This window comes from Microplitis mediator, chromosome 11, assembly GCF_029852145.1.
Source record: "Microplitis mediator isolate UGA2020A chromosome 11, iyMicMedi2.1, whole genome shotgun sequence".
Classification (NCBI taxonomy): Eukaryota; Metazoa; Arthropoda; class Insecta; order Hymenoptera; family Braconidae; genus Microplitis; species Microplitis mediator.
In genome coordinates, this window is record NC_079979.1 from 16,927,207 (window position 1) to 16,954,884 (window position 27,678).

Here is a 27,678-nt window from a genome sequence, read left to right on the forward strand (position 1 = left end):
TGTTATACTGTATATATTGTGGAATTCTAACCTCATCAGTGTATTTATTTATTAAAGTGACAGGTTGTGATAAATAATTTATTTAAATATTTAAATAATTTTAAAAAATAAAAATGGATAAATGTAATGTGTGTGGAGGTACTGAATTTTATACGGAAGCTGGATTTTATTTTTGTCAAGAATGTCAGACCCAACAAGAGGTTAATTATTTTTTTAAAAATATTTTAAATAATTAGTTAATAATTAAATGAGTGAATGTAACATGATACTGAAGTTAACAGACAATTTGTAATTTTAGGAATTTTTTTTGCAACAAATTTATGAGAAAAAAAAAAAACTAAAAAATTGCACATGTAGAAAATTCAAAAAACTATATGTGCAATTTTTCAAAATATTTTTTTTTTATGTTTTATCATCTAAACAAAAAATCCAAAAATTATTAGACGTCTGCTAACTTCAGTATCATGTTACATTCACATGATACTGAAGTTAGCCGACATCTAACAATTTTTGAATTTTTTTAAAAAATGATAAATTATAAAGAAAAAAATAGTTGAAAAATTGCACCTCTAAATTTTTTAATTTTCTACATGTGCATATTTTTCTTTTTTTTTTTTTTGCAACTGATTTGCTGGAAAGAAAAAAATCCAAAAATTACTAATTGTCTGCTAACTTCAGGATCATGAATGTAACAGACATCAAACAAATTTAAAATTATCAATAAATAAAGTAAATAATTAATAAAATTAAATTTAAAAAAAATTTATGTACTGAATTTTGAATTTTCTAAACATGCATTTTTTTATTTTTGTTTATATAAACATTTTAATTCATTATTTCAAAGTTTTTAAAATTGTCAGATTTACTATCACAATTAATTATACTGACGTTAACTGACGTATAATAATTTTTGAATTTTTTCAAAACTAAAGTATAAAAAAAATTATTTTTAAAAATTGCACCTGAGTTTTTTTAATAATGAAATTTTTAAATTATTAGGGAAGAAAAGAACAAGATGTTGAATTCAAAGTTGACTCATCGACGCGGTTGAGAAAAACAAAACTTCAAAGGAAAAAAAGAGGACCTGATGAAAGTTTGTAAATTAAATGTACAGTTTTTATTCAAATATGTATCTTATCATATATATATTTTATATTCATATTTTTTCAGGGTTTAATGAAAAATCTTTGACATCCTGGGAAAAATATAATTACGTTTTGATAGGTCTGACAAATGAATTAATTCAACTTGGTGTAACTACAGATATTAAATTAACAGTAGCGCAATTATGGGCAACTTATTTAGGAAAACTTGAGGCTGCATTTACGTCTACTCAGAGAGTGGCGATTCCTAAACTTCCAAGACGTTTTGATAAAAAGTATGCTATGGTTATTAGATCCTATCCCAAGGCACAAAAAAATTGTTAACTTTATGGTAAATTTAAGGCGATAAATTGTAATCATGTAACCAATTGTTAACTTAAATTCAACAAAAACTCAACAATTTTTTTTTTGTGCCGCTTGGGATGATACTGAAGTTAGCAGACGTCTAGTAATTTTTTTATTTTCTTCTACATAATAAAGAATAAAAAAAAAAGTATTCAAAAAAATTGCACCTGTAGTTTTATTAATTTTCTACATGTGTATATTTTTAGTTTTTTTTTTTTCTGTCATTGATTTGTAGAAAAAAAATCTAAAAATTTTCAGACGTCGGCTGACTTGAGTATCATAAAATACTTGACTGCTAACTGGTGATTTTTATTTTTTAAATATTTTCAGTGACGCGAATATCATTTACGGCAGAATTAATCACAAGAAAAAGAAGAAAAAGAGTAAACGTGGTAGCGGAAGTGAAACCAGTGGTTCAACTATGATTGATAGTAATGTCAGCGAAGGAACTTCTGTCAGAAATTTACAGAAACAAAAGGTAATTTTATACAAGTATAAGTAGAACTTATGTTGAGACATATCGAAAATTGATATATTTACTAACAAAATAATTATTTGTAACAGAGATTAATGATGGAGGCTGAGTACAAATCCCTGGATGGTTCAAACACTGATGGGGAATCCGGTCTGACTAATTTGAGTATGACCAGCAGATACTCTGACAAAAGTAATACTCCAGTTAAACCCCCGAGGTATTTTATATTTTATTTTAGATTTTAAATTATTTTACTTACAATTGACATCAATATCTATCTACGATCTCGATGCGTTTATAATTTCAGGTTGCAGTTTACTAAATTAGCAAGAGAGGAAACTAAAAAGGCAGCACTAAAGTCTCAAAGTTTGCCGAAGAGTAAAAAAAAGAAATTCCGAGCAACGTATTGTTCCTACAGTTACACACGCGGGCCCGATCTTATTACGCCGATGAAATTATGGGCGATTCTTTACTTGGCGCTGAGAATTCATAATGAAAATATACATCTGTCAGATATGTTGAGGTATTTTAGTTTTTTTTATTTTCTGCGTCTTCTCTCATGTAAAATAAAAAAAAAAGTTCATCATAATGAGCTTCTAAATTTAATAGAAATATATGAGTGATCGGATACTAGTTCCCTGATCGGGTACTTGGTCTCACCTTACGAAATTTAAATTATATTTGAATGAATTTTTATTTTTGAAACTTTTTTTTTTCTCTGCATGTGGAATTTTCTAAAAACTTTTTTTTATGCCATAGGTTTGCGAGAGATGGATATTTATCTTATTATAAGTTGGATCATTTTATACCAGCTGACTGTTCATTTACTCCGACTGAAATATCGAAACTAAATCAAAGTCGTGAAATCACGCATAAAGGTCTAAGGCAAGCAGTTGCAAGAATTAAAAAATTTTTACAGGTCTGGAAATTTCCCGCTCCAAATCTGCTAACTTTGATAAAGCAATACTGCACGGAATTGCAATTACCCAGTACGTATTCATTTTTTTTTTGTTACTTAGGGGCTCCGCTAATGTGACCGTCTGAAAAAAATATTTTCGGGAATTTTTTTAAAGAAAATTACTGCATGGGATGTTTTAATGTTTAAAGGATATATTTGTGGATATATAATAAATACATGATTAAATTTTTGGACCAAAAAATTCAAAATTCAGCGAGTTATTCACAATTTCCCACTCCAAAAAAAAGTCCCCCTACTGCTGCAGTGACCACAGTAGATGAAAAAAACCCAAAAGCTAGAAGGTATTGCCCGTAACGTGACTCTCGGTCGAAAAAACAATTCAAATTTAACAAAATGGCGGAGTTTTTAAAAAAAGTTTCAAATTTCGCGCGAAAATTTGAAACTTTTTGGCCTGACAGAATTAAATATTCTATTCGATCGGAAAACTGGAGGTTCATGATATGAAAAAATATATAAAAGAAGCTGCAATAAGAATCAAATTGGATGATTTGTCTTCGAGTCATTCGAGTCATCAGCAAATTTGAAAAATTTGGTATCGCGAACCGACGAGCGGCTGCTCCTCAGATTCCTGTGACTCAAAAACTATTTGAATTGTGCACTTAAAATTTTATTATATTATTTTTGAAGCTATAGACTATCGATATATGCTAAGAAAATCGATTTTTTCAACATTCACGCTAGTGAGGCCCCTAAACCTGTCACTTACCATAAAATACTTAAGTATTTTCCTTAACGGTTTATTTTTTTCCAGGCGGTATCGCTTTGTACGCAGAACGAATATTAGCAGCGTGGCCACCAAAAATGAATTTTAATGTACAATCTAATTACATATTTCCCTGCTACGAAGCCAGAGCAATGGCAATTATTATCGTTACCATGAAAATATTATTTGGCTTAGACGGAGTCACTGAGAACGAAATGAGCCGAGTTATAGAAAGAATTAATCTGTAAGTATTTATTGAGGCTTTCAATAACTTTTATTACACTTGAAACTACCGCTGAAAAGAGAAAAAAAATTAACTATGGCTATGGATCAATGTCATTAACAGTTACGTTTATGAGTAATCACAAAATTTATCCGAGACCTGCTGTCAATAAAAAAGAAATGAATGGCATGACCTGGAATATTTATAGATCTATTGATCCAGTGATGGTTTAAGTTTTTTTTCTTTGCTATTCTTGATTGTTGAGTGAAAGAATACATACAAGTTATTAAAATAATATTTACTATCAGAAATATATAAAAATAAATCTCAGGTTTGGAATAACTCACAACATAAACTGATAATTGAGGGAATTCGCAGACAATTGCCCCCACTCCTGCTTTTTAAAAATATACGAACTTGAACTGTCATCATATTAAAATCTTATTAATTAATTAATTAAAGAAAAAATTAAAGCACTAATTAATAAAAGGAAAATTTCTGAGACATCGATTTAAAAAAAAATACTTACAGTTGATATCAATCAGGAGTTAAACGAAATTTTTGCCTGAAAAATTTGAAAATTCGAATTCTAGATTTGACATGAAGATTTTACTGAAATTTATTTTCCAAATTGACATCAACTCTAAGTAATTTTTTTATCAAATCTACGTCTCAGCGAAACTTTTTTTGATTAATTGATAAAATTTTCAAAATGTGGGAGGGGGGAGCACTGTCTGAGAATCCCTCAATGCTTAAAATTTTTCAAAAATCAATTACTAAAATTTTACTACAGTTCCGACGGTTAAAAATCATTAAATATTTTTAAAAAGTGATAGTAATGACAGATTGAATAAATTTAATTAACTGTCAGGTAACACAGACGTTTATAAAATTTTTTTTTGTCTTTATAGTTGTCTTTATAGTCGTTGAAAATTAATGATTTACATATGAACAGATAATTAATGTCATGAAAATATATTTTTAATGATCGAACAATGGAGTTATTGATTTTTTGATAACATAAACGAGATAAATTTATTTCTATATAGGAAATATTAATTACAGGGTTGCTGAGGAAAAAGGAGTACTTGATTCAAGACTCTTCAGCTTTCGCGAATGGCAGCGTTACATTGAGTGTCGACGGTGCATCCTCGTGAATGAGCACTTCCCGACCAAGCTGAGGCACGATCCGCACTCAACGGGCAACAGCCATCTCTATATAGACTTTTATAATGCGGTTCAGGCAAAAGTAGAACGTGACACGTCGAATGAACCTAAACATCATTGCCGTCCTAAAACAATATTTGATAATATGATTGAAAGAGTTGAAACTTTGACGGATAATATGGTAAAGACTAAAAAGTCTAAAGTATTTACTCCGTCTTTGACACCTCAGCACTCTTATCTTCAACAACTACTTGCGGATCCCGACAAAGATTTCCCGAGAATTCTTACTCAGGATTTTCCCTCTACCAAAGTCGGCTTTATAATGAAACCTGAATCGTAAGTATTAAGTCTATATTAATATTATATATATTTAAGAGGCAGAAGTTGAAAACTTCTTAAATAGTAGGTGTTATAATTAACGTTTATTTACAATTTTTGTACAACGTTTCGTCGGCTGCCCGACTTCTTCAAGTACTGGAAAGAAAATAATTAATAATTAACGGGAGTATCTGTTAGAATGATTTAAAAACTTGGACTATTTTTAACTTCCCGCTATGAAAATTGAAAATTTAGGATAAAAAGGCTCGTTGCTGAGAAAAAAAAAATTTACCTTTCACTTCTATGTGTCAGCATTCTTACAGAAGACTTTTCTGATACCGAGACCTCCAAACATCCAACGGACGCAAGATCTTGAAAAAAATATTTGAAAAAATTGCACCTGTAGTTTTTTAAATTTTCTACATGTGCATATTTTTATTTTATTTTTTTGCAATTGATTTGTTGGAAAACGAAAATTCAAAAATTTTTAAATGTCTGCTAACTTTAGGATCATATATATTTTTTTGAAATCGATCAGAACACTATTTTTTTTAAGAGCTTGACATTGAAATGCAAATAACTAGTAAACAATGGGGAATTTTGAAAAACTTTGTCAGAGATAATTTGTGAAGAATAAAATTTTCTACAAAAAAGATTCCGTGACATTTTGTGATAAGTCTGATAGTTTCGCTGGAAAAGTAAAAAGATCTTGAAATTTACTGGAAATTTGACTTCAAGCTCCAATAACTTTTGAACAGATGAATTTATCAAAAAATTATAAGAGACTTTTTTTGTAGACCGTTTTATTCCCTACGAAGTTCGATCTCGAGCTTATCTGTACAATGAGCCATTGCCGTATAAAATCCAAACTTAAAATTTTTTTCCCATGTTATTTAAATGGAATAGAAAATTGCGATGATCGACCTGAATATTAATATTAAGAGCTCATCTTCTAACAGACATCTCATTTTACCTCCTTACAACTATCCAATAGGGAGTTTCGAGACAAAAAAGTCGATTTTTTAAAATCAATCTAATATACATATATACTGAAAAAAAATTTCGGAGTAATTGGAATTAAATCCGGAGTGAATGCGGAGCTGATGATTTCTCCGGATTGTCGTAAATGCGGAGTATATATAAATATTAGACCGGTTCAAAAAAATCGACTATTTTTTTTTTTTCAAAACCCGCAGTGAAATATCTTCCTAGTCATGAAAAAAGCAGCCTGTGGAAACGGGAGCTCTTAATATCAATTTTGAAAGGTCGCTCATCGTAAATTTCTATTTTACGTTTAAATAACATGGGAAAAAAAATTTTTTTATTTCTTTATTTTTCTAGCTCGGCATTCGCACGTCATATAAATAAGTCCATAGCATATTCTTGTAGAGAATTTAACGCTCTACAAAAAAGGTCTCTTATCATTTTTTGATAAATCCATCCATTCGAAAGTTATCGGAGCTGGAAGTCAAATCTATAATAAATTTCCAAATCTTTTTACTTTTCCAGCAAAACTATCAGACTTATCAAAAAATGGCATAGGATCTTTTTTATAGACAATTTTATTACCTGCAAATTATTCCCAATGAAGATCATTTAAATTCCGCATTGTTTTCTAGTTATTTTCGTTTTAATCTTAAGTTCTCAGAATAGAGTAGAAGACTATTATTTTTACGAGCTTGGCATTAAAATGAAAATAACTAGAAAACAATGCGGTATTTCTAAGAACTTCATTGGGAATAATTTGTAGGTAATAAAATTGTCTATAAAAAAGATTCTATGACATTTTTTGATAAGTCTGGTAGTTTTGCTGAAAAAGTAAAAAGATCTGGAAATTTATTATAGATTTGACTTCCAGCTCTGATAACTTTCGAATGGATGGATTTATCAAAAAATGATAAGAGACCTTTTTTGTAGAGCGTTAAATTCTCTACAAGAATATGCTATGGACTTATTTATATGACGTGCGAATGCCGAGCTAGAAAAATAAAAAAATAAAAAATTTTTTTTCCCATGTTATTTAAACGTAAAATAGAAATTTACGATGAGCGACCTTTTAAAATTGATATTAAGAGCTCCCGTTTCCACAGGCTGCTTTTTTCATGACTAGGAAGATATTTCACTGCGGGTTTTGAAAAAAAAAAAATAGTCGATTTTTTTGAACCGGTCTAATAAATATATATATCTTAGTAATCATAATTATTTAACTGGTTAATTATCTTCAATTATTATACAGACTGATCATATTAACGACGTCTTTATGTAATTAATTATAATTGAATAATAAATAAATCGATAAATCAAATAGAAAATGGAAAATTGCGATGAGCGGCTTATGAAGATTAATATTAAGAGCTTATCTTTTAACAGGCATCTCATTTTACCTGTCCGCAAGTATAGAAGCTAGTGGTGCGTTGAAAAAAGAAGTTGCCTTAAAACTACACACCTCCATAGATATAAACGTACACAAAAATTGTAAATAATCATTAATTATAACTCCTATTTCCCAAGAAACTGTCAACTTACTCGTTATATATAAAAAAATGGATATAAAAAAACAATCCTCTTTTCAGACTCAAAGAACTCGCGGCCCAGTGCGATATCGAGCTCAATATCGTCGACAGCTCAGCGCATTATGTAAGAAAAGCCGTTCAAGTTTTCGAGCCGCACATTTCATCTCAGTTTCATAACAAGAGGGAGACTAATGATTACAATGAACCAACGCGCGTTGTCACTCCTGCCGATTTGCCAAAATTCAAACGATCTGATGACCCCAATGAGTATTTACACCGCAGACGTCCGGGTAAAATAATAATAGAGACAAAAAAACAGAGACTTTATAATAAAATGATAAAATTGTACCAAGAAAATGATTCTAAAAAATTAGAAAGCGATGATTTTGGGTTCGATCAAGTGTTCGCGGATGGAAAATTAAAAATTTATGATAATGACAGTTCGGAAAATGTCACTGGTAATGTTAGCAAACTTGATAATATACTTCTGTCAAACTACGAGAAGCAATCGATGACGAATCCTGTTCCAAATCCTTGGGAAGTTTTAAAAAAGTTCAGAACTTTGGATCTGAGTTCTTATAAATCGGAAAAACCTGTACGCAGAAATGTCAAAAATGCTTCTGAAGATAAAGAAAATAATGCTGCTGCTGTTGCTGATAGTGAGTCTCGGAAAAATGATAACGATGCTGGGACAGTCGAAGATATCGAAGGATCAGAAGCAATCGAAGTATCCAAAAGTCCTGAGAATATTTCCGAAGACAAGGAAAATAACGAGGCTCAGAATAATGCGTCTCAAGAAAAAGAAAATGAAGTTGTGGTGATAAATGTTGACGAAGTGGAACTTGTGAAAGCAGAAAAAAGTTTTAAAATTATATCCGAGACTCTAGAAGAGGAAAAAGACCTCGCGATAATTGAGGTCGATGAGTCAGAGCCTATGGAAGTTAATGAAGTTGATGAAATAACGATAAATGACGAATCAGACGACAGTACTGACAAAGTATTCAACAATAAATCGCCAGATAAGGAGGTAGTAATTGAAGATTCATCAGATGATGATGAAGTATCTATTTTAGCTGAAAGTATTGACTCGAGATTGAGTGCTAATCAAAAAGATTCATCAGCAACAGACAAAGAATTATTGACTTTATTTCTTCCTTACAAACAGTACTGGCTGTTACGTGCTTCTTCTTTCGATCAAGTGGTTGCAAGACACTATCATTTGCTTGAACGAGAGTTCTCGACGAGTTTCCGTTGGCTGATGCACGAGTGTGCGAATATTATTGAAATGTTTCCCGAAGAATTGTACAAAGCGGTTTGGCTGGTCGAGAGTTACTACACAGACGTCCTGGCTCCAGATGAACACATGGAACAGTGCAAAGATTACAACACCGACTTCTTCCGATCCTCCAGTAATCGGACGACGATAACAAAACGCTGGAATACATAAAATAAAAAACTGCTGATAACTTTAATACCTGAAGTAAATTTAATAATTATTTATCAAAAGCTCTTTCCTTAGAAGTTTCCCAGGTACTGTAAAAAATTTGTGGAGTAAATCCGGAGTGAATACGGAGCCGGTGACTTTATTCATTTAACCTCGGAGTGGAATTTTACTCCGAAGGGGAGTTAATTTAAATAAAATCCAGATCTCGTCGCTGGAAAAATAAACTCTCTATTTACTCCGTATGCGGAGTGATTTTTATTTGGACTCCGGAATTCTGATTGACGGAGTGAATTCGAATTTATATAAAATCCAGGCTACTCCAAAATTACTCTGCTGAAAAAACTCCATATTCACTTCATATGCGGAGAGATTTTTTTCTTACTCCAGAACTCCAAGTGACGGAATAGATTCGGATTTAAATAAAATCGAAATTACTTCGCTGGAAAAAAATTCCCTATTTACTCCGTATTCGGAGTGATTTGTTTTTGACTCCAGAATTCCAAGTGCTGGAGTGACTTTTGATCGAAATAAAATCCAGATCACTCTGAAATCACTTCGCTGAAAAAAACAAACTCTATATTTAGTCCGTATGTGGAATAATTTTTTGGTTTGACTCCTGAACTATGAGTGACGGAGTGAATTCGAATTTTTATAAAATCCAGGCTACTCCAAAATTACTCTGCTGAAAAAACATATTCACTTCATACGCGGAGAGATTTTTTCTTACTCCAGAATTCCAAGTGACGGAATAGATTCGGATTTAAATAAAATCAAAATTACTCCGCTGAAAAAAAATTCCCTATTTACTCCGTATTCAGAGTGATTTGTTTTTTACTCCAGAACTCCAAGAGAATTCGGATTTAAATGAAATCCAGATCACTCCGAAATCACTCTGCTGGAAAAATAAACTCCCTGTTTACTCCGTATTCGGAGTAATTTTTTAGTTTTACTCCTAAACTGTGAGTGAATTCGGATTGAAACAAAATCCGTAATTACTCCAAATTCACCCGCAATTTTTTACAGTCTACTTTTCTTTTGTCGACTTTTATTACAATTAATTAATTTTCATTTTTTTTCTTCTCTTTTCTAACTTTGATCACGCTAATGACCGAACACCTGCATCATATCGGGAAAAGGGGAGTAGAAGAAGAGGCTCATCGCGAAATACATCAGCGCAATAAAGTATGAATTCTCGTTGTAAGAATAGTCATACGAGCAACTGTTGCGCTCTCTTATCGGGGGTGTACTCGTGAGTTGTCGGTAACACTCGGGCCGTCGTTTTCTCCCCTTTGGGTTTTATGCTGGCCGTTTGTCTGGCGTTTTCATTCTAGCTGTGCTCCAGACACAGCTGTGTGTGTTGCCAGTGACACTGTCTCATGTTTTTTTTTTATTTTTATTTTTATTTTTATTGTACTTTTTTGTGCCGTCGTTTTTGTATCTGTGAAAATAGCAAACGTCTGGACAACTAAGAAAAATAAAACGTAAAACGTTTTAATACGCCGCCGACTATCACAGCGGCATTGATTCCCTTTTAATTTAATAGTTTTATTATTTTAAATATTTTAAACGTCATACGGACTCTAAACTGTCAGCGAAGATCCTGAGTACCTTTTTTTTATGGGTACTCTACCGTGAACACAATGAATTTTAAGTCAGTGCTGTGTTTTATTTAAAAATAACCAGCTATCAGCTGTCACTTTTATATTTATAAATATAAATTAAGACGAAAATAATTAAGTGGACGAATTGGTAATTTTACTACTAAATCTTGAAGAACTTGATCTTTAAATGATGGTGAGTAAAATTTAATTATTCAACATGAGGTGATAGCAATTAGTTTTTAAATTACAGGACGTAGATGAAGCTAAAGATTTAAAAAATAAAATACTGATGGTAAAAAATGCCGGCAGTGTGATGGAGAAAAACACTCGCATGCTGCCGTACGGTGACGTTATTATTGCCTTCGTTCTCTTTTTAATGTATGTAATTTTTCATCTTGCTTACTCTCAATTTCGTTCGATAATAGTGCCCATGTGTATACACATGTACGCTGGTGTTGAACTGATACTAGTATCCGCGGGAATCAAAAAAAGATAAGAGCAAGAGCAAGAGAGTACATAAAATAAAGGAGTGCTCATCTCGACGTACAATAACCTGTCACAGTTCAATGATTTCCCTTCCTGTCCTCATTATTTGTATCCCAAATCGATTATTGCTTAAAAATTCAAAGAAAAAGACACCCGATAATTATTATTATTATTGTTGTTATAAAAAGTTAATACGCTGACGGAGCGTTTAAATAAAACTACACGGCTGGGATCTGCTGATTCTTATTTTATTTAAAATAGGTGACAAATATTTTTACTTGCTACTTAATTACTGTAAAAAATTGGGAGTGAATTCGGAATTTTAATTCATTCGAAGTTCTGGAGTAAAAATAAAAATCACTCCGTATACGGAGTAAATGTAAAGTTTGTTTTTTTAGCGGAGTAATTTCAGAGTGATCTGGATTTTATTTCAATCAAAATTCACTCCGTCACTCAGAGTTCCGGAGTTTAAAAAAAATTACTCCGCATATGGAGTAAATGTAGAGTTTGTTTTTTGTGTGGAGTAATTTCAAAGTGATCTGGATTTTATTTAATTCCGAACTTACTTCGCTACAAAAAGATCCGGAGTAAAAAAAATTACTCCGCATATGAAGTAAAGAGAGAGTTTATTTTTTCACCGGAGTGATCTGGATTTTATTCAAATCCGAATTCACTCCCACTCGAAATTCCAGAGTAAAAAAAAACTACTCCGCATACGGAGTAATTATAGAGTTTATTTTTTACCGGAGTGATTTTGGTGTGATCTGCATTTCATTTAAATCTCCATTCACTCCGATTCGTTTTAATATTAAAATTAACTCTTTTTCGGAGTGAATTTCACCGACCCGGAGTTAATATCAAATTTAATTCCTCTTCGGAGTGAACTTCACTCCCTGGGAATTGAATAAATAAAAAATCATCCGCTCCGTATTTACTCCGATAATTTCTTACAGTGTAAATCTGATATTATTTAAAGTTTATTGTATTTAATGTGTAATATATGTTAGTTATCATATTTAAATGAATTGCAAACAGTACACACCTGCCTGTTTGTCCGTTATCCGTTCAAATAATACCATCCACCTGACACGAGTCATCTTTAATTCTAGTCTACTGACCGTGGTATCGCATCTAGATCTCAATGTAAATCCAAATCTTGATATTTATCTTTAATACAATATCAGCTTATCCGGTCTCCGGTCTCCGGTCTGTTTTTTAAAAGTCTGGTGTTTTAATTTAAAACACCAGAGCACGCGAGCTGAAACTCTCATTTATTTATTAATAATTTTCCGGTAACACGAGGTACTTTATATATAAAAGTTATCATTTACCGTTTATATTTTCGACATGTCATATATATTATAATATAACTTTTAAAATAATGATCTTACTGTTAACTGGAGCGAGTTAACAAGTCGATTTATGTTGGACACAAATAAATTTAATCAGCCCTATATCCTATTGAATTGATTGGAAGATTAATAAACTTGATGGTCTATTAAATATATATTTATTTTATCTCATATCAATATCGAAAAATATGTTGATTGTCATTCATTTTTTTACACAAGACGTTAATTTATTTTAGTTTTAAAAGTATGAAAAAAATGATAGTAAAGTTTGCAGACATTTGAAATTAAAAAAAAAATTTAAACATAAATAATGAAAAAAAAATATTTATAAAAAAATTCACATGTCGGAAATTTGATAAACTATACGTGCAATTTTTCAAAATATTTTAAAAATATTTATTTCTTTTTAAAAAAAAAATGAAAAAATTTTTAAATGTCTGCTGATTTTATTGTCATAAAAAAATGATCTTTAATTTTATCGGGTACTCGGGACTAATAGAAGCAGCGGAGAATAAAAAACAAGGAAAAATTGATGGTTTTTTTTTTGGAGCACTCGACGTGATCAAAATAGTAATCGCGACCCTGGAGTAGATAACAATTACGATTGACCGTTACAAGGATTGTCGGTAAATATTTTTAGACATCATGTAAAAAATTTTAAACTGCTTGGAAAAATTCAAGTGCGCGCATAAATAAAAATATTTTTACAGACAATATATATATAGATTTGATTTTCGTGATATGGGTCCACTATTATACAGAAGATATAGAATATAAATAATAAAAACGGCATAAATCGATGAAGAGAAAAAAATGCGTGACGTTTATCTTTCTGGCGGCACGCGCGCATGACCCAATTGTTGTGATGCGTAAACAATACACGCATAAAAGTTAATTTAAAATACCTATATATATGTACAGACATACATATATATACATATACATATACATTTAAAAAACACGAGCCGTTGTAAGACAAGTTGATCGTTAATTTGCTAGGGACCTTGATAAAGAAACCGCGCAAAAGAGTTTTTTGACTGACGTGAGTTGTTGGTTTTATTGGGGAATTAAAAAAAATGATAACATTTTTTATGAATGCGAAAAAATGAACATACTGTGTGAGTAATTCACCTTGTAGTGTATTTTAATCTCGGCGTAATATTTGCAGATTCATTTTTGTTTGTATGATGCTGTCTTGTACAAACACGCTGCAATGTTTGCATTAATTGTCTTTATTGGATCCGAATCCAACTGGTTTTTGTCGTGCCACAGAACGTGCACGTGTTTTTTCATCTCTCTTTCACTATTTCTTTCTCTTCAAACGTCAGATCCCTCGTAAATCTCTAGACAATGTCATCAGTACCAAATACTTCAAAGTATTGATAAAGTCAATAAATTTATTTTTTATGTAGAAAGTAAAATTTATTTACTGTTCGACAATTAATTTAATTTTTTGAAGTTTAAAAAATTATTTTATTAACATGTTGATTTTAAAATTGATTTATCGATTTATTTATTATTCAATTATAATTAATTATATAAAGACGTCGTTGATATGATCAGTCTGTATGATAATTGAAGATAATTAACCAGTTAAATAAGTATGATTACTAAGATATATATATTTATATATACTCCGCATTTACGACAATCCGGAGAAATCATCAGCTCCACATTCACTCCGGATTCAATTCCAATTACTCCTAAAATTTTTTGCAGTATATATGTATGTTAGATTGATTTTAAAAAATCGACTTTTTTGTCTCGAAACTCCCTATTGGATAGTTGTAGGGAGGTAAAATGAGGTGCCTGTTAGAAGATGAGCTCTTAATATTAATATTCAGGTCGATCATCGCAATTTTCTATTCCATTTAAATAACATGGGAAAAAAATTTTAAGTTTGGATTTTATACGGCAATGGCTCATTGTACAGATAAGCTCGAGATCGAACTTCGTAGGGAATAAAACGGTCTACAAAAAAAGTCTCTTATAATTTTTTGATAAATTCATCTGTTCAAAAGATATTGGAGCTTGAAGTCAAATTTCCAGTAAATTTCAAGATCATTTTACTTTTCCAGCGAAACTATCAGACTTATCACAAAATGTCACGGAATCTTTTTTGTAGACAATTTTATTCTTCACAAATTATCTCTGATAAAGTTTTTCAAAATTCCCCATTGTTTACTAGTTATTTGCATTTCAATGTCAAGCTCTTAAAAAAATAGTGTTCTGATCGATTTCAAAAAAATATATATGATCCTAAAGTTAGCAGACATTTAAAAATTCTTGAATTTTCGTTTTTCAACAAATCAGTTGCAAAAAAATAAAATAAAAATATGCACATGTAGAAAATTTAAAAAACTACAGGTGCATTTTTTTCAAATATTTTTTTTTTATGGTTTACTGTCCAAAAAAAATCAAAAAATTATTAGACGTCTGCTAACTTCAGTATCATAAATATATCTATAGAAAAAATAGATTTGACTCTTGCCGCAAAAAAATTTTCACCTCCCAATAAATTTTTTCCATTATAATTCAAAAAGTTCAAGTTTCTTGTGGCGCGAAAAAATTTCTTACATGAAATTTTTTTCACTCCTAATAAAATTTTTATTTTCAATTCATAATGCAAAATATTTCTTGCGCCAAGAAATTTTTTTTTCTATATATATATACATATACATATATATGTATTATTAATTTTTACTCACTTATGTTTTGAAGCCATAAAGAATTGGATTCGCGGGTATATGGATTCATCTAGTACATGATGACCTACTGCCACATAAAAATTCAACGCTTTTTTTTTCTCTCTCTAAAACACTAAACTTACTACCGACGACGTACAAAGCTCATAATCAGAACACTGCATTGTAAGTCTTTCAGTGTTTACTATCATGATAATGTACCTTTTATTTTTCCTACTCTTCGCACTCTTGATAATAACGTGCATTTAAATCTTCAGGGAATAGCAGACAAAAAAAAATAATAATAACAAATATTTGTATTGTGATGAGTGAATAATAAATAGCAAATTAATAAAATAATGTACTACATTGTCTCGTATTGTCTTGTATTTTTCAGCGGTGAATCAACAGTATCGATATAATAATATCCTCCGTAATAACATCAAAAATAGCAAAGCTGAAAAAGAAAAAAAATAGTTAATAAAGCTTGAATTAGTTTCCACGACGCGTCACGCGGGTGTGGTAGGTCTATGGGGGGCTCCTCCGCATCAGCGGACGACCCCCTGCTGCAACTCAAGCCATCACGGGGCAAATTGCTGGAGTTCTCTCGGTGTCTTGGGTCGTAATACTGGGACACTATCGTCGACAGGAAATTTGCCTTCAGCGGTACTTGGGACCAAGCAAATGAAGAGTCCCTCCGGTATCATGAGGCAGTCTAGCCTCACAAAACTTGGATCCATGATTAACACGGCTGTTAATAAAAGAGCTGGTGAGTGTAACTGAAACAATAAAATAAGTAATTAAAGCTACATGTTTATTTAATAAATATCATAAATTGTTTCCATGGCTTAGCAATGCGATCGTTAAATATTTAATAGCGACCCGGAGATATCCTTACAATCCGTTTATTTTACACAAAATATCGACCTTGAGCTTAATTCCGCATCAACGAGGGTATTAGCTAGATGGAAGGAATTCATAATCACAAGATTACCGACTCGTATTACCATTACCACTATGACAATTGTCCAGTGCTCGTTAATACCCTTCTATTTATTTTTTTTTAATGACCTAATATTATATTCTACTGATTAAAATTATTTCATTCTTCAGTTATTGTGTTGATAAAATATCTAGATATCATTTTTTCAAATGTTACTACACAGAAAATTTTTTCTTACTCTAAGAATTTTTTTTCTCACCTCAAAAAATTTTTTCTTACTCTAAGAATGTTTTTTCTCACCTCAAAAATTTATTTCTTACTCTAAGAATGTTTTTTGTCACCTCAAAAATTTATTTCTTACTCTAAGAATTTTTTTTCTCACCTCAAAAAATTTTTTCTTACTCTAAGAATGTTTTTTCTCACCTCAAAAATTTTCTTCTTATTCTAAGAAATTTTTCCTCGCCTCAAAAAATATTTTCTTACTCGAACAATTTTTTTTTTTCGCCTCAAAAATTTTTTTCTTACTCTAAGAATTTTTTTCCTCACCTCAAAAAATTTTTTCTTACTCTAAGAATTTTTTTTCTCACCTCAAAAAATTTTTTCTGATTCTAAGAAATTTTTCTTCGCTTCAAAAAATTTTTTTTTCCTTCAATTTGAAATGCAAAAAATTTTCTAAGTGCGTAAAAATTTTTTACTCAAAAAAATCTCTTTTTTCTGTGTAATTACTGGTAAAATTAATCAGTAGCATCAGTTATCCAACAAAATAAATAAAAATTCTCATCACAAATGCGGTCTGAGTCCAATAACAGCTTTAGTACAAACAAACAATATTTTGACCTTGCAAAGGTAAACAAAATATTACAAAAGCTAAATACTATTTAAGGTACCGATGTTAATTCTAATGGCTGTAATTTTAAAAATTCAATTGAAACGACCGACAATTCAGTCAGTAGCCTTCTCGAGTTTGGGTGCTGGACAACTAGAACCCACGTGTTTTAATAAATCCTCTATTTTTTTTTATCAGTTATTATTTATTTTTGTTATTAAAAATGAGTGATAATTTAGAAGTAGACTTGAGTGTTGGTGCCGAGGTTGAAATAGACACGAGCGGAAGTGTCACAAAAGGTAAAAAAAAGCCTAAAATAAAAAGAGAATCAGTCATACGGTTCGCGAATAGCGATGATGCGTCTGATGGTTTTGAAGAACTCGGACCCTCTCGTGGATCTAAAAGTCCTAAAACTACCAGACGTAAAGTACCTGATCTGTATAGAATTCCTGGTACATCTAGTGCTAGTGCTTCCTATGAAAGTGAGTATTTTAGTGTAAATAAAAACTATATATTTATTTATATAATAAAAGATTCAAGTGCTTCGTAAATTTAAAAGTAAATAATTTTATTATCGATACCAGAGTTTAGAGACCGTTAATAAAACGATACCAGTCATTGGAAGAGAAGCAAATGGCGTCAGTTGCAACATATATACATCTAAATATACATACATATATATGAATGTATCTTGTTAATAACGAAGTAGAGTAGTTGATTAGCGTGCATCTTCTAATATGCTCGAGTGACTCTTGTCATTTATTTTATTATATTATTTTTTTTTCCCTCTACATCTCTGGCATGATAAAATAATTTCAGCCTTGTTCAGTCCATTGTCGAACGATTAAAGACGAGGATCGTAATCTGTGCTCACGTTATTTTCCATCGCTGAATAATTATTTAAAATTTATATTATTATTATATTTGTATTACGTTTACTTACGTATCATTAAATATTTAAATAACAATGGAGATAAAGGAATTTTTTTCATCACCAAGTTCTCCAAGATCTGCTCGTTCAAGTCGTCGTTTTGCTCCACATCAGTTGAGAGATCGTGGCCCTCTTTTTTCTTCTCTAGAAGAATTACGTGACAAGCTCAATGAACTCCTGGGTAATTACAACGACGACCGTCTCAATTTATTGATATCGTGAGTATGTGCTGCTAGGGACTGTTTATTTCGTCACTTGGAAGTTGGGAATTGAAAACTGCCACTGGAAAATATCAAGTCCACTGTAAATTTTCGTCAGTTAGTTTTTTTATAATGAGGGAAAGGGGTCTGAGATGAAAAAAAAGGATATTTTTGTGATTTTTTTTTCAGAGTACCTTCGGATTAAAATTCTTAAAATTTGTGAAATTATTAAGTATCACTCCAAGAATATTCTGAGAAATTTTCATAAAAAAATATTGAAAAATAAGCCAGTGGTAGTGGGGAGAGACGTCACCTCAAAAAAAGTCTATGCCGTAGGCAGGATAACTCATGACTGCCTCATCTGAAATAAAAAAACCAAAAAGATTTCTTTAGAACATAAGTTTATCTTGGATTTGAACGAAGGAATAAACAAAATATTCATTTTTGAATTTTTGGTAGAGGTGCAATTAAAAAACTTTGATTTTTCCCAAAAATTGCTCCTTTTGTTTAATTAAAAAATAAGTAGTTATTGAAAAAAAAAATCCTTCGTTCAAATCTAAGATAAACTTATGTACTAAAGAAATCTTTTTGGTTTTTTGATTTCGGATGAGGCAGTCATGAGTTATCCTGCCTATGGCATAGACTTTTTTTGAGGTGACGTCTCTCCCCACTACCACTGGCTTATTTTTCAATATTTTTTTATGAAAATTTCCCAGAATATTCTTGGAATGATGCTTAATAATGTCACAAATTTTAAGAATTTTAATAACGAAGGTACTCTCAAAAAAAAATCACAAAAATATCCTCTTTTTTTGTATCCCCGACCAACTTTCCCCTTAAAAAAATAACATTTATTCGAATCACGATTCTTATGCTAATTATTTTCATACCAAAGATGAGAACTTTTTTTATTGCGTATATTTTTAGCCGCGTCTGCTTATAATAACTTCCAAACATAAATTTATTTAAATAACTGTCATTAAAGTTATGAGCGCACGTATATATTTTTCATTCTATTGTTTAAATCAGTACTCAAATAATTAATATAGCCTTGATATAAAAAATAACACAATAGTTAAACGTTTAAAATTATGAGTGTGAATGTAGCTGACAATAGTAAATTTTTTAAATTTTCAAATATGCGAATTAAGTGAAATTCAAACAAAATAAAAAAACGCGCGTAGAATTTAAAAATCAGTGTGCATTTTTTTTATTCTCACATTTTTAATTCTTTAACTCGTTTATTTGTAATTTAAAATTTGCCTTATATCTGCCCTTACTTTTTAAATTTATAAACATTCAAATATTCCCGCGCAAACTTGAAAGCCAATTAGGAGCCGCGGCATTCAAAGAAGATACAAAACTCCAATAATGCCAAAAAAAAAGCAGTAAAATTTCATTGGCTATACAAAAATTCATTCCCCAAATATATATATTCACATATATGTAAATAATTATTTAGTTTAGCTGACATTAAATTAGCGAGCACGCGCGTTTTTGATATTCGCTGTAATGACGTACGAGGATTTATACACCAGAAATATTAATAAATTTCGAGGGAGGGGTAAAAAGAGACAGAAGAATAAAGAAATAAAAAGTAATAGAGGGCGTTTAAGCCGGCGGTAGATTTATCAAATATGGCGGGCTGGTGATATTTCGTAGAATTAAACGAATTAAAGACGCACACAATTATATACCTCTGGCGTTCGATTGCCGAACAAACGTTTAAAGAATATAAATTATCATTGGTTTGACGTCACATAAATCGTCCGAGATAAAATTAACACGCACTGTGTCTAGTTGTTTTACTTTATTTATTTTTTTTCAGTAGTGAAGATTACCGAGTACTCGAATCTACAATAAATAAAAAAATATAATAACAGTGACACTGAGGGAAGGAAGTGGCAGTGGGGTAGTGATGGTGGTTGGACACGCGTGACTGCAAATACCATATACCATACAAAAATAATATCGTGTTACGAATATGTGACACGCGTTGTGATAATACACCTCCGTGTGTCGATACAATTAATTACATAAACATAAAACACTTAAATATTTTTCGCTCTAAGGAAGTTCCTGTCGATTACGCAGTGAAGAAAAAATTTTTAAATTTTTAAAAAATATTGATACCGGTGCGAGGTCTGTTTCCTTCTCTCTCCTTCCTCAAAATTAAGAGAAAGAGAGAGCGAGAGAGAGAAAAATAATTAATTTTTTTTTTTAGAAAAGAAAAAAATTTAAAAAATAATAATGGCCGGTAAGTAAAGAAGAGACGGCATGACTAAAAAATCTACAACGAAATACGATATACTTTCTTAATTACTCAACAATTTTCTCTCTCTCAATACTCCCACGTTGCCGTCACGACGACGAGAGCAACCACCTTGCCCGCATCTTAACTATTTCACTGGGTGCGCAAAACCCTGGCACAGTTGCCTCAAGGTTCAATCCTAGATACAGAAAAAAAAATATCGTGAAAAAAATTTGGTTTTTTTAAACAGAGTTTCACAAAGCGTCAATTTTTTAACCTAAAAAATAGTTTGGTGTACGTCCGTCTTGTTGAAACTCATACTCCATCTTGCTCTCGACGTCTTTCTCTTATCCTCTCTCTCGGCGAGTCCGTCTGAAACAAGTATAAGTACTTCTCCTTCTGACAAATATTCCCCTGCCGCCACTGTATTGAAAGGGAATCCTCCATCCCTCCGCCATCACGCGATCGCGGGTGCAGATGTTCGTCGTCGACAACGACAACCAAGACGACGGTGGCGACTGTCTAATAACACACGATGGATTGTGGTGAAACTTCAAGTAGGCTTCTATAATAATCCATCAGCTTTTAATTCTCAATAAAATAAAAGAAAAAAAAAATAATTTGTAATGAAAGACGCATTGATCTGCAGTACTCCAAATTATCGAGGCTTTTTTATCACCATGCGTCTTGTTGCGTTTCCTAGCCTCACATTTTTTAAATCTTTTAATCGTTCACATGACAAATGCTCTTATTTAGTGTTAATTATTTTTAAAATTCGGTATTTATGTTGATTGTTAATTGTTTCAGGTAATGGAGACATACAGTGGTGTTTTTCCCAGGTGAAGGGAACGTTGGAGGACGATGTCACCGATGGTGAGCAGATAAATAATTCACTAGTGTTTATATTTATCTTGATGAATATTCAATAGGAGACGGGGTTTATTAATATTTAATATTTATTATTTGTAGCTGATATAATATCATGTGTGGAATTCAATCATGATGGCGATCTTCTTGCAACGGGAGATAAAGGAGGACGAGTTGTTATTTTTCAACGAGACCCCATTGTAATTTTATTTTTTATTTGTTATTTTAAATGGAGTACTTTTGCTGCTGGGTATTTTACTTGAGCGAAAATTTTCGTGGTCATCACCAACTTCTTTTAGATATTGGAGCTTGGAGAAGTTGGTAACAACCAAGGAAACGTTGCGTATTAGACAGTGCCCCACTTTTTAAAATTTTAAATGATCTGTCAAAATTTTATGAATTAATTTCAAAAAAATTGGAGCATTAAGTGAAAAAATGACAGTTTTATTGAGGTAGATTTTTAAAAGAATTACTTGCAGTTGATATCAATTGGGAGGTAAATAAAATTTTGAAAATAAATTTCAGTAAAATTTTATTATTAGAATTTTCAAATTTTGTAGGCTAAAATTTATTTTAAAAATTGCGTTTAACTCCTAATTGATGATGACTAAGAAATTTTTTAAAAATTCCATCTCAGTAAAATTGTAACTGTACTTTTTTCCATTTATACTCCAATTTTTTTGAAACTAACAAAATTTTCATACTGTTATCACAGGGGATTCTACGGTTTCCGTGGCGCCGCCAAATGACCGCGAATTCATATAAAACGCAACAAAATAAGACTCTTTTAAAGAATAAAATTTTTCGATATCTCGCTTAGTTTTCGAGAAAAATGTGATCTTTAAAAAAAAAATGAAAAATATCATAGATTTTAATATCTTTATTTTCTTTGTATTTTTTCCGAAAACTACATTTAAAGATGAAAATTTTGAAAAAAATAACGTCTGAATTAATCCATTTTTGAAAAAGTTACAGCTATTTGAAAAAAAGTCTTATTTAGTCAATTTCTACAAGAATTCGCGGTCATTTGACGGCGCCACGGAAACTGAAGACTCCCCGTTATCACAACTCACAAGGTCATTGAATATTTTTAAAAAGTGAGAAGGGGTCTGAGAATCCCTTTAAGTAAAATAAAAATTAAAAATACAAGAAGTTGGTCTGATTCTTGATAATTCTAATGGACCTGAACAGTACAATTAAAATTTTAAAGACATTCTCAGTCCCCCACTTTTTAAAAATTTTAAATGACAGCTGTCATAATTGTCAAAATTTTATCAATTAACTAAAAAAAAATGAAAGCATTAATTGATAAAAGGACAATTACTAAAATTTATTTTTCAAGTTTTCAACTCCCGATTGATATCAACTCAGCAATTTTTTAAAAATCTACACCTCAGTAAAACCTTCGTCAATTAATCCTTTAATTTTTTTAAATGGGGGTGAATCTAGCTGACAATTGGCAATTTTATAAATTTTTAAATGAATGAATGAAATATAAGGAGAGTAAAATTAAAAAATGCGTATTCAGATAAACGTAAGATCCGTATGCGCATTTTTTAAAAATTTTATTATTTTAATTGATGAATTTTTTTTCTTGAAATTTATAAATTTTCTCATGTCTGTTACATTCACATTCATTTTTTAAATTGATTAAATTTGAATACCGTCATCGCAGTTAAAAGTAATTTAAAATTTTGAACAAGTGGGAGAGGGGGGTATTGTTTGAGATTGACCTTAAATGGTTTTTACTATCGTTAAAATAATTTATAATTTTAGAGTAAAAATAGTATACCGCGAAGAGGAGAATACAATGTGTACAGTACATTTCAAAGTCACGAACCGGAGTTTGATTATCTTAAATCATTGGAGATAGAAGAAAAAATAAATAAAATAAGATGGTTAAAACGTAAGAATCCCGCGCATTTTTTGTTGTCGACAAATGACAAGACAATTAAGTTATGGAAAGTTAGTGAACGTGACAAGAGAGTTGAGGGTTACAATACTAAAGAGGAGAGCGGAGCAATACGTGATCCAGCATGTATCACTGCCTTGCGAGTACCAACAATAAAACCCATGGAGCTTATGGTCGAAGCCTCCCCGAGAAGAATATTTGCAAATGCACATACATACCACATTAACAGTATAAGTGTCAACAGCGATCAAGAGACGTACCTCAGTGCCGATGATCTTAGAATAAATCTCTGGCATCTTGAAATAACAGATCAAAGTTTTAATATTGTAGACATTAAGCCAGCAAATATGGAGGAGTTGACAGAAGTTATAACTGCTGCTGAATTTCATCCTGTTGAATGTAATTTATTGGTTTACAGTAGTAGTAAAGGTACGATAAGATTGTGTGACATGAGATCAGCTGCGCTGTGTGATCGTCACAGTAAATTATTTGAGGAACCTGAAGATCCAACAAATAGAAGCTTTTTTTCTGAAATTATTTCTAGTATAAGTGATGTCAAGTTAAGCAATTCCGGCCGTTATATGATCAGTAGAGACTACCTCAGTGTCAAAGTGTGGGATTTACACATGGAGACTAAGCCTATCGAGTGTTATCCAGTAAGTTTTTTTTTTTTTTTTTATTTCAAGCCAAAAGACCTAGTGTCCGTTCAATGAACTGGTAACTGTTCAAAGAATTAGTACCTAATCATAGAACTTGTACCTGATCAGCGAACTAGTGACTGATCAGAGAACTAGTACTTGATCATTGAACTAGTATTTGATCAATAAACTAGTACTCGATCAGAGAACTAGTCCCTGATTAGGTACTGGGTCTCTTACTTTGGTTACTATTTTAAATATTTATCTTTTAATAAAATAAAAAAAATTATTTATTCAGGTACACGAGTATTTAAGATCAAAGTTATGTTCTCTGTATGAAAACGATTGCATTTTTGATAAATTTGAGTGTTGCTGGAGCGGCAATGACTCGGCGATAATGACCGGTTCTTATAACAATTTCTTCCGTGTCTTTGATCGAACATCTAAGCGTGATCTGACTTTAGAAGCGGCACGTGATATTGCCAAGCCAAAAACACTTCTAAAACCACGCAAAGTTAGTATAGGATTCATTATTTATTTATTTAAATTTAAGTATCAAAGTTTTGCTGACATTCATAAAATTTTATATTTGATGACAGGTTTGTACGGGAGGTAAACGTAAAAAGGATGAAATAAGCGTCGATTGTCTAGATTTTAATAAAAAGATACTGCATACTGCGTGGCATCCTTCGGAAAATGTAGTTGCTGTCGCAGCTACGAACAATCTCTTCCTATTCCAAGACAAACTCTAGCACATTTATGTGCAGGTATTGATTTACATCTTACTTTTATAATTACACTAGTTTACAAATCATCTTTTTTTAATGCGATAAATAAAAATCACTTTTTAAAAAATATATTGTCGTCATCAGCCTTCAATACCAAAAATATCCTTTTTTTAAGTTCCTTCGCATTCATATTTTTTTTGTTACTTAAAGGGGTCTGAGATACAAAAAAAAAAATATTTTTGTGATTTTTTTTTCATAGCTTCGTTATTAAAATTCTTAAAATTTGTGACATTATTAAGCGACATTCCAAGAATGTTCTGAGAAATTTTCATAAAAAAATAATGAAAAATAAGCCAGTGGTAGTGGGGAGAGACGTCACCTCAAAAAAAGTCTATGACGTAGGCAGGATAACTCATGACTGCCTCATCCGAAATCAAAAAACCAAAAAGATTTCTTTAGTACATAAGTTTATCTTAGATTTGAACGAAGGATTTTTTTTTTCAATAACTACTTATTTTTTAATTAAACAAAAGGAGCAATTTTTGGGAAAAATCAAAGTTTTTTAATTGCACCTCTACCAAAAATTCAAAAATGAATATTTTGTTTATTCCTTCGTTCAAATCCAAGATAAACTTATGTTCTAAAGAAATCTTTTTGGTTTTTTTATTTCAGATGAGGCAGTCATGAGTTATCCTGCCTACGGCATAGACTTTTTTTGAGGTGACGTCTCTCCCCACTACCACTGGCTTATTTTTCAATATTTTTTTATGAAAATTTCTCAGAATATTCTTGGAGTGATACTTAATAATTTCACAAATTTTAAGAATTTTAATCCGAAGGTACTCTGAAAAAAAAAATCACAAAAATCTCCTCTTTTTTTGTCTCTCAGACCCCTTTCCCTTGAATTAAATAATAAAAATATTTTCAATAATGATTAAAATTTAAAAAAATGTACACAATTATGAACTTTTTAAAAATTTAATCAAAAGCTGAATGTACTAAATATCGTTTTTTTTTTTTAATTAAATTTTGACTGCGGCAATAAATAAAAATAAAATTTCCTCACTTTTTATTATTTTTATAATTAAATATAATTTAAATAGTATTACATTTTATCATAAATCAGATAAGACATCAGACATAAGACTGAATACTTAATTTATAATAAAAAAAGTTTTATCAGCATTGAAAGTCAGTAAAGATTTAGCGTGTGAAAAATATTGTAAACTAGTGTTAGTTTTGAATTAAAAACTTGTAAATTAAATAATAAATATTTATTTGTAGATTATTCAACGCTTTATATTGACCTGATTGTGGTGCACGGCGTTGAAAATTAATAAAGCCGTGAAGAAGTGAGTGTCTAGCTGTTTGTATAAAAAGACAAGAGTCATTTCAATTTTGACTGATGAAATATAGAGTACATTTATCATCTTATCCATACGACGCGCGCACAGCTTGTACAAAGGAACATAATCACAGTCATATGTGTAAATACATGCATATGGAATAATGATAAACACAAAGAAAAAAAAAATAAACAAAGATAAACATCGCGGCACAGTTATCTCACGAGATTGTCAGAAATATTTACAGTAATAATCAAAACAATGAACTCATTTGGATTTATCAGTGCGCGCGTTGCTGTCAAATGATGCCCCAGTCTTAAACTTTTTTTTTTTTAAATAAAGTATTCGTTTGATATTTTTTTTAGCCTTCAGCTAAACCCAGCGAATAGATCGTGGACACTATTCTTTATCAAGCTGTGACGTGATAGCGAATTTCTTTTTAAATTTCTGTCATCACGCGTTTTTTTCCCTTTTTTTTATGTCTCCTTTATGTTAAATTTGTACGACGCGGGCATTTCACGGCTGGTTTGTCGTTGAGATTTTTTTTTTCTCTGAATAATTCAGTATCAAAACTCATATTTTTTTTTTAAATATTGTCATACTCAGTAAATAATTTCATTGGTGGTGTGTTCGAATTCTGCCCTGGCGTACACCCGGGAAAATTTTAATTCATAATTAAACTAGAAAAAAAGTTGATGACCAATAAAAAAAAATGTATGAATTATCAAGTGTCTGATTAAAGTGGAATTTAAGTGAACAGATCTTAGTATTTCGATTATGAATCTCTGTTAATAGTATCGATATAAATAAAAAAAGATCGATCATTAATAAATAAAAGATATAAATGAAAAGATTTTTTCATGATCTCTGTCTGCAGTACATGTGCGTGTGTAAATTTTGTGTGCGCGCAAAATTTATTTTTATTTACGTTTCTTATTAATTAATAATCGATTTTTTTTTATTTATATCGATACTTAATATAAAAATTATTCATAATCGTTGCATCAAAATTTGTTCCTTGAATTTCAGTTTAATCAGACACTTAATAATTCATACATTTTTTTTATTGGTCAAAAAAATGATACTGAAGTCAGCAGATGTCTAATAATGTTTTGATTTTATTTTTTAAACGATAAATTCGAAAAAAAAATATTTCAAAAAATTGCACCTGTAGTTTATAAAATTTTCTACAGGTACATATTTTTATTTTTTATTTATTTGTTGAAATAATCCGAAAATTTTTAATTGTCTGCTAACTTTACAATCACCAAAAAAATTTATTCAAAATTTAAATTTTCCCGGGTATCTGCGGCGGGTCCGAACACACCACAAAAATCATCGGGCCTAATTCCGTAACTTTTATTATATTTTAATTTTTTTTTTTTTTTTTTTTTTTTATACACAAATAAATTAATTCGTTCTCATTAATTATAAAAAGTATGTGTGGTGTTTTTCTTGTCATTTACACATTAAAACCTATGGGATTTAACAAGCAAGAAATATAAAGTAGCATGGGAATATTTAAAATATATATTTTTAAAAAAATTGAGGCTCAAGATAATTACTAAATTGTATAAAATTTATTTTAAAAACAGCGCAATTAATTTTCATAAATTTTCTTTATCGTTATTTTAAATACTAGT

General features: G+C 30.7%; 1 protein-coding gene and 1 long non-coding RNA gene across 7 annotated transcripts; one reads left to right on the forward strand and one right to left on the reverse strand.

Annotated features, from left to right (window-relative positions):
- The first annotated feature begins 7 nt into the window (after positions 1 to 7).
- On the forward strand, positions 8 to 27,441 carry LOC130677566 (protein phosphatase PP2A 55 kDa regulatory subunit). Of its 6 annotated transcripts, XM_057484370.1 has the most exons (12): positions 8 to 200; positions 1,000 to 1,093; positions 1,171 to 1,378; positions 1,779 to 1,926; positions 2,013 to 2,140; positions 2,231 to 2,446; positions 2,683 to 2,912; positions 3,654 to 3,849; positions 4,894 to 5,331; positions 7,887 to 9,306; positions 15,791 to 16,162; positions 16,246 to 16,383. In XM_057484370.1, exons 1-10 carry the CDS (start codon positions 114 to 116, stop codon positions 9,271 to 9,273), a joined length of 3,132 nt encoding a protein of 1,043 aa, XP_057340353.1. In that variant the 5' UTR covers positions 8 to 113; the 3' UTR covers positions 9,274 to 9,306; positions 15,791 to 16,162; positions 16,246 to 16,383. The 6 variants fall into 6 exon arrangements, with proteins under 6 accessions (XP_057340353.1, XP_057340357.1, XP_057340354.1 ...); XM_057484374.1 differs by lacking the exons at positions 8 to 200; positions 1,000 to 1,093; positions 1,171 to 1,378; ... (6 more) ...; positions 7,887 to 9,306; positions 16,246 to 16,383 and adding exons at positions 10,609 to 11,064; positions 21,352 to 21,417; positions 21,514 to 21,611; ... (2 more) ...; positions 24,561 to 24,728; positions 25,974 to 27,441; XM_057484371.1 differs by lacking the exons at positions 8 to 200; positions 1,000 to 1,093; positions 1,171 to 1,378; ... (7 more) ...; positions 15,791 to 16,162; positions 16,246 to 16,383 and adding exons at positions 17,303 to 17,644; positions 21,352 to 21,417; positions 21,514 to 21,611; ... (2 more) ...; positions 24,561 to 24,728; positions 25,974 to 27,441.
- On the reverse strand, positions 4,979 to 5,745 carry LOC130677577 (uncharacterized). Its single transcript, XR_008991633.1, has 4 exons — positions 5,606 to 5,745; positions 5,426 to 5,469; positions 5,206 to 5,324; positions 4,979 to 5,120 (listed from the first exon to the last, which is right to left on the reverse strand). It is a non-coding gene; the product is annotated as an uncharacterized LOC130677577 (long non-coding RNA).
- Positions 27,442 to 27,678: the final 237 nt, after the last annotated feature.

What these genes read in the sequence shown, in the direction of transcription:
- LOC130677566 (XM_057484370.1), top strand. Translation starts at nt 114, where the DNA reads ATGGATAAATGTAATGTGTGTGGAGGTACTGAATTTTATACGGAAGCT. An exon ending in AAAAAGAGGACCTGATGAAA is followed by an intron (nt 1,094 to 1,170) that starts GTTTGTAAATTA and finishes ATATTTTTTCAG; the next exon opens with GGTTTAATGAAAAATCTTTG. An exon ending in TTTATAATGAAACCTGAATC is followed by an intron (nt 5,332 to 7,886) that starts GTAAGTATTAAG and finishes TCCTCTTTTCAG; the next exon opens with ACTCAAAGAACTCGCGGCCC.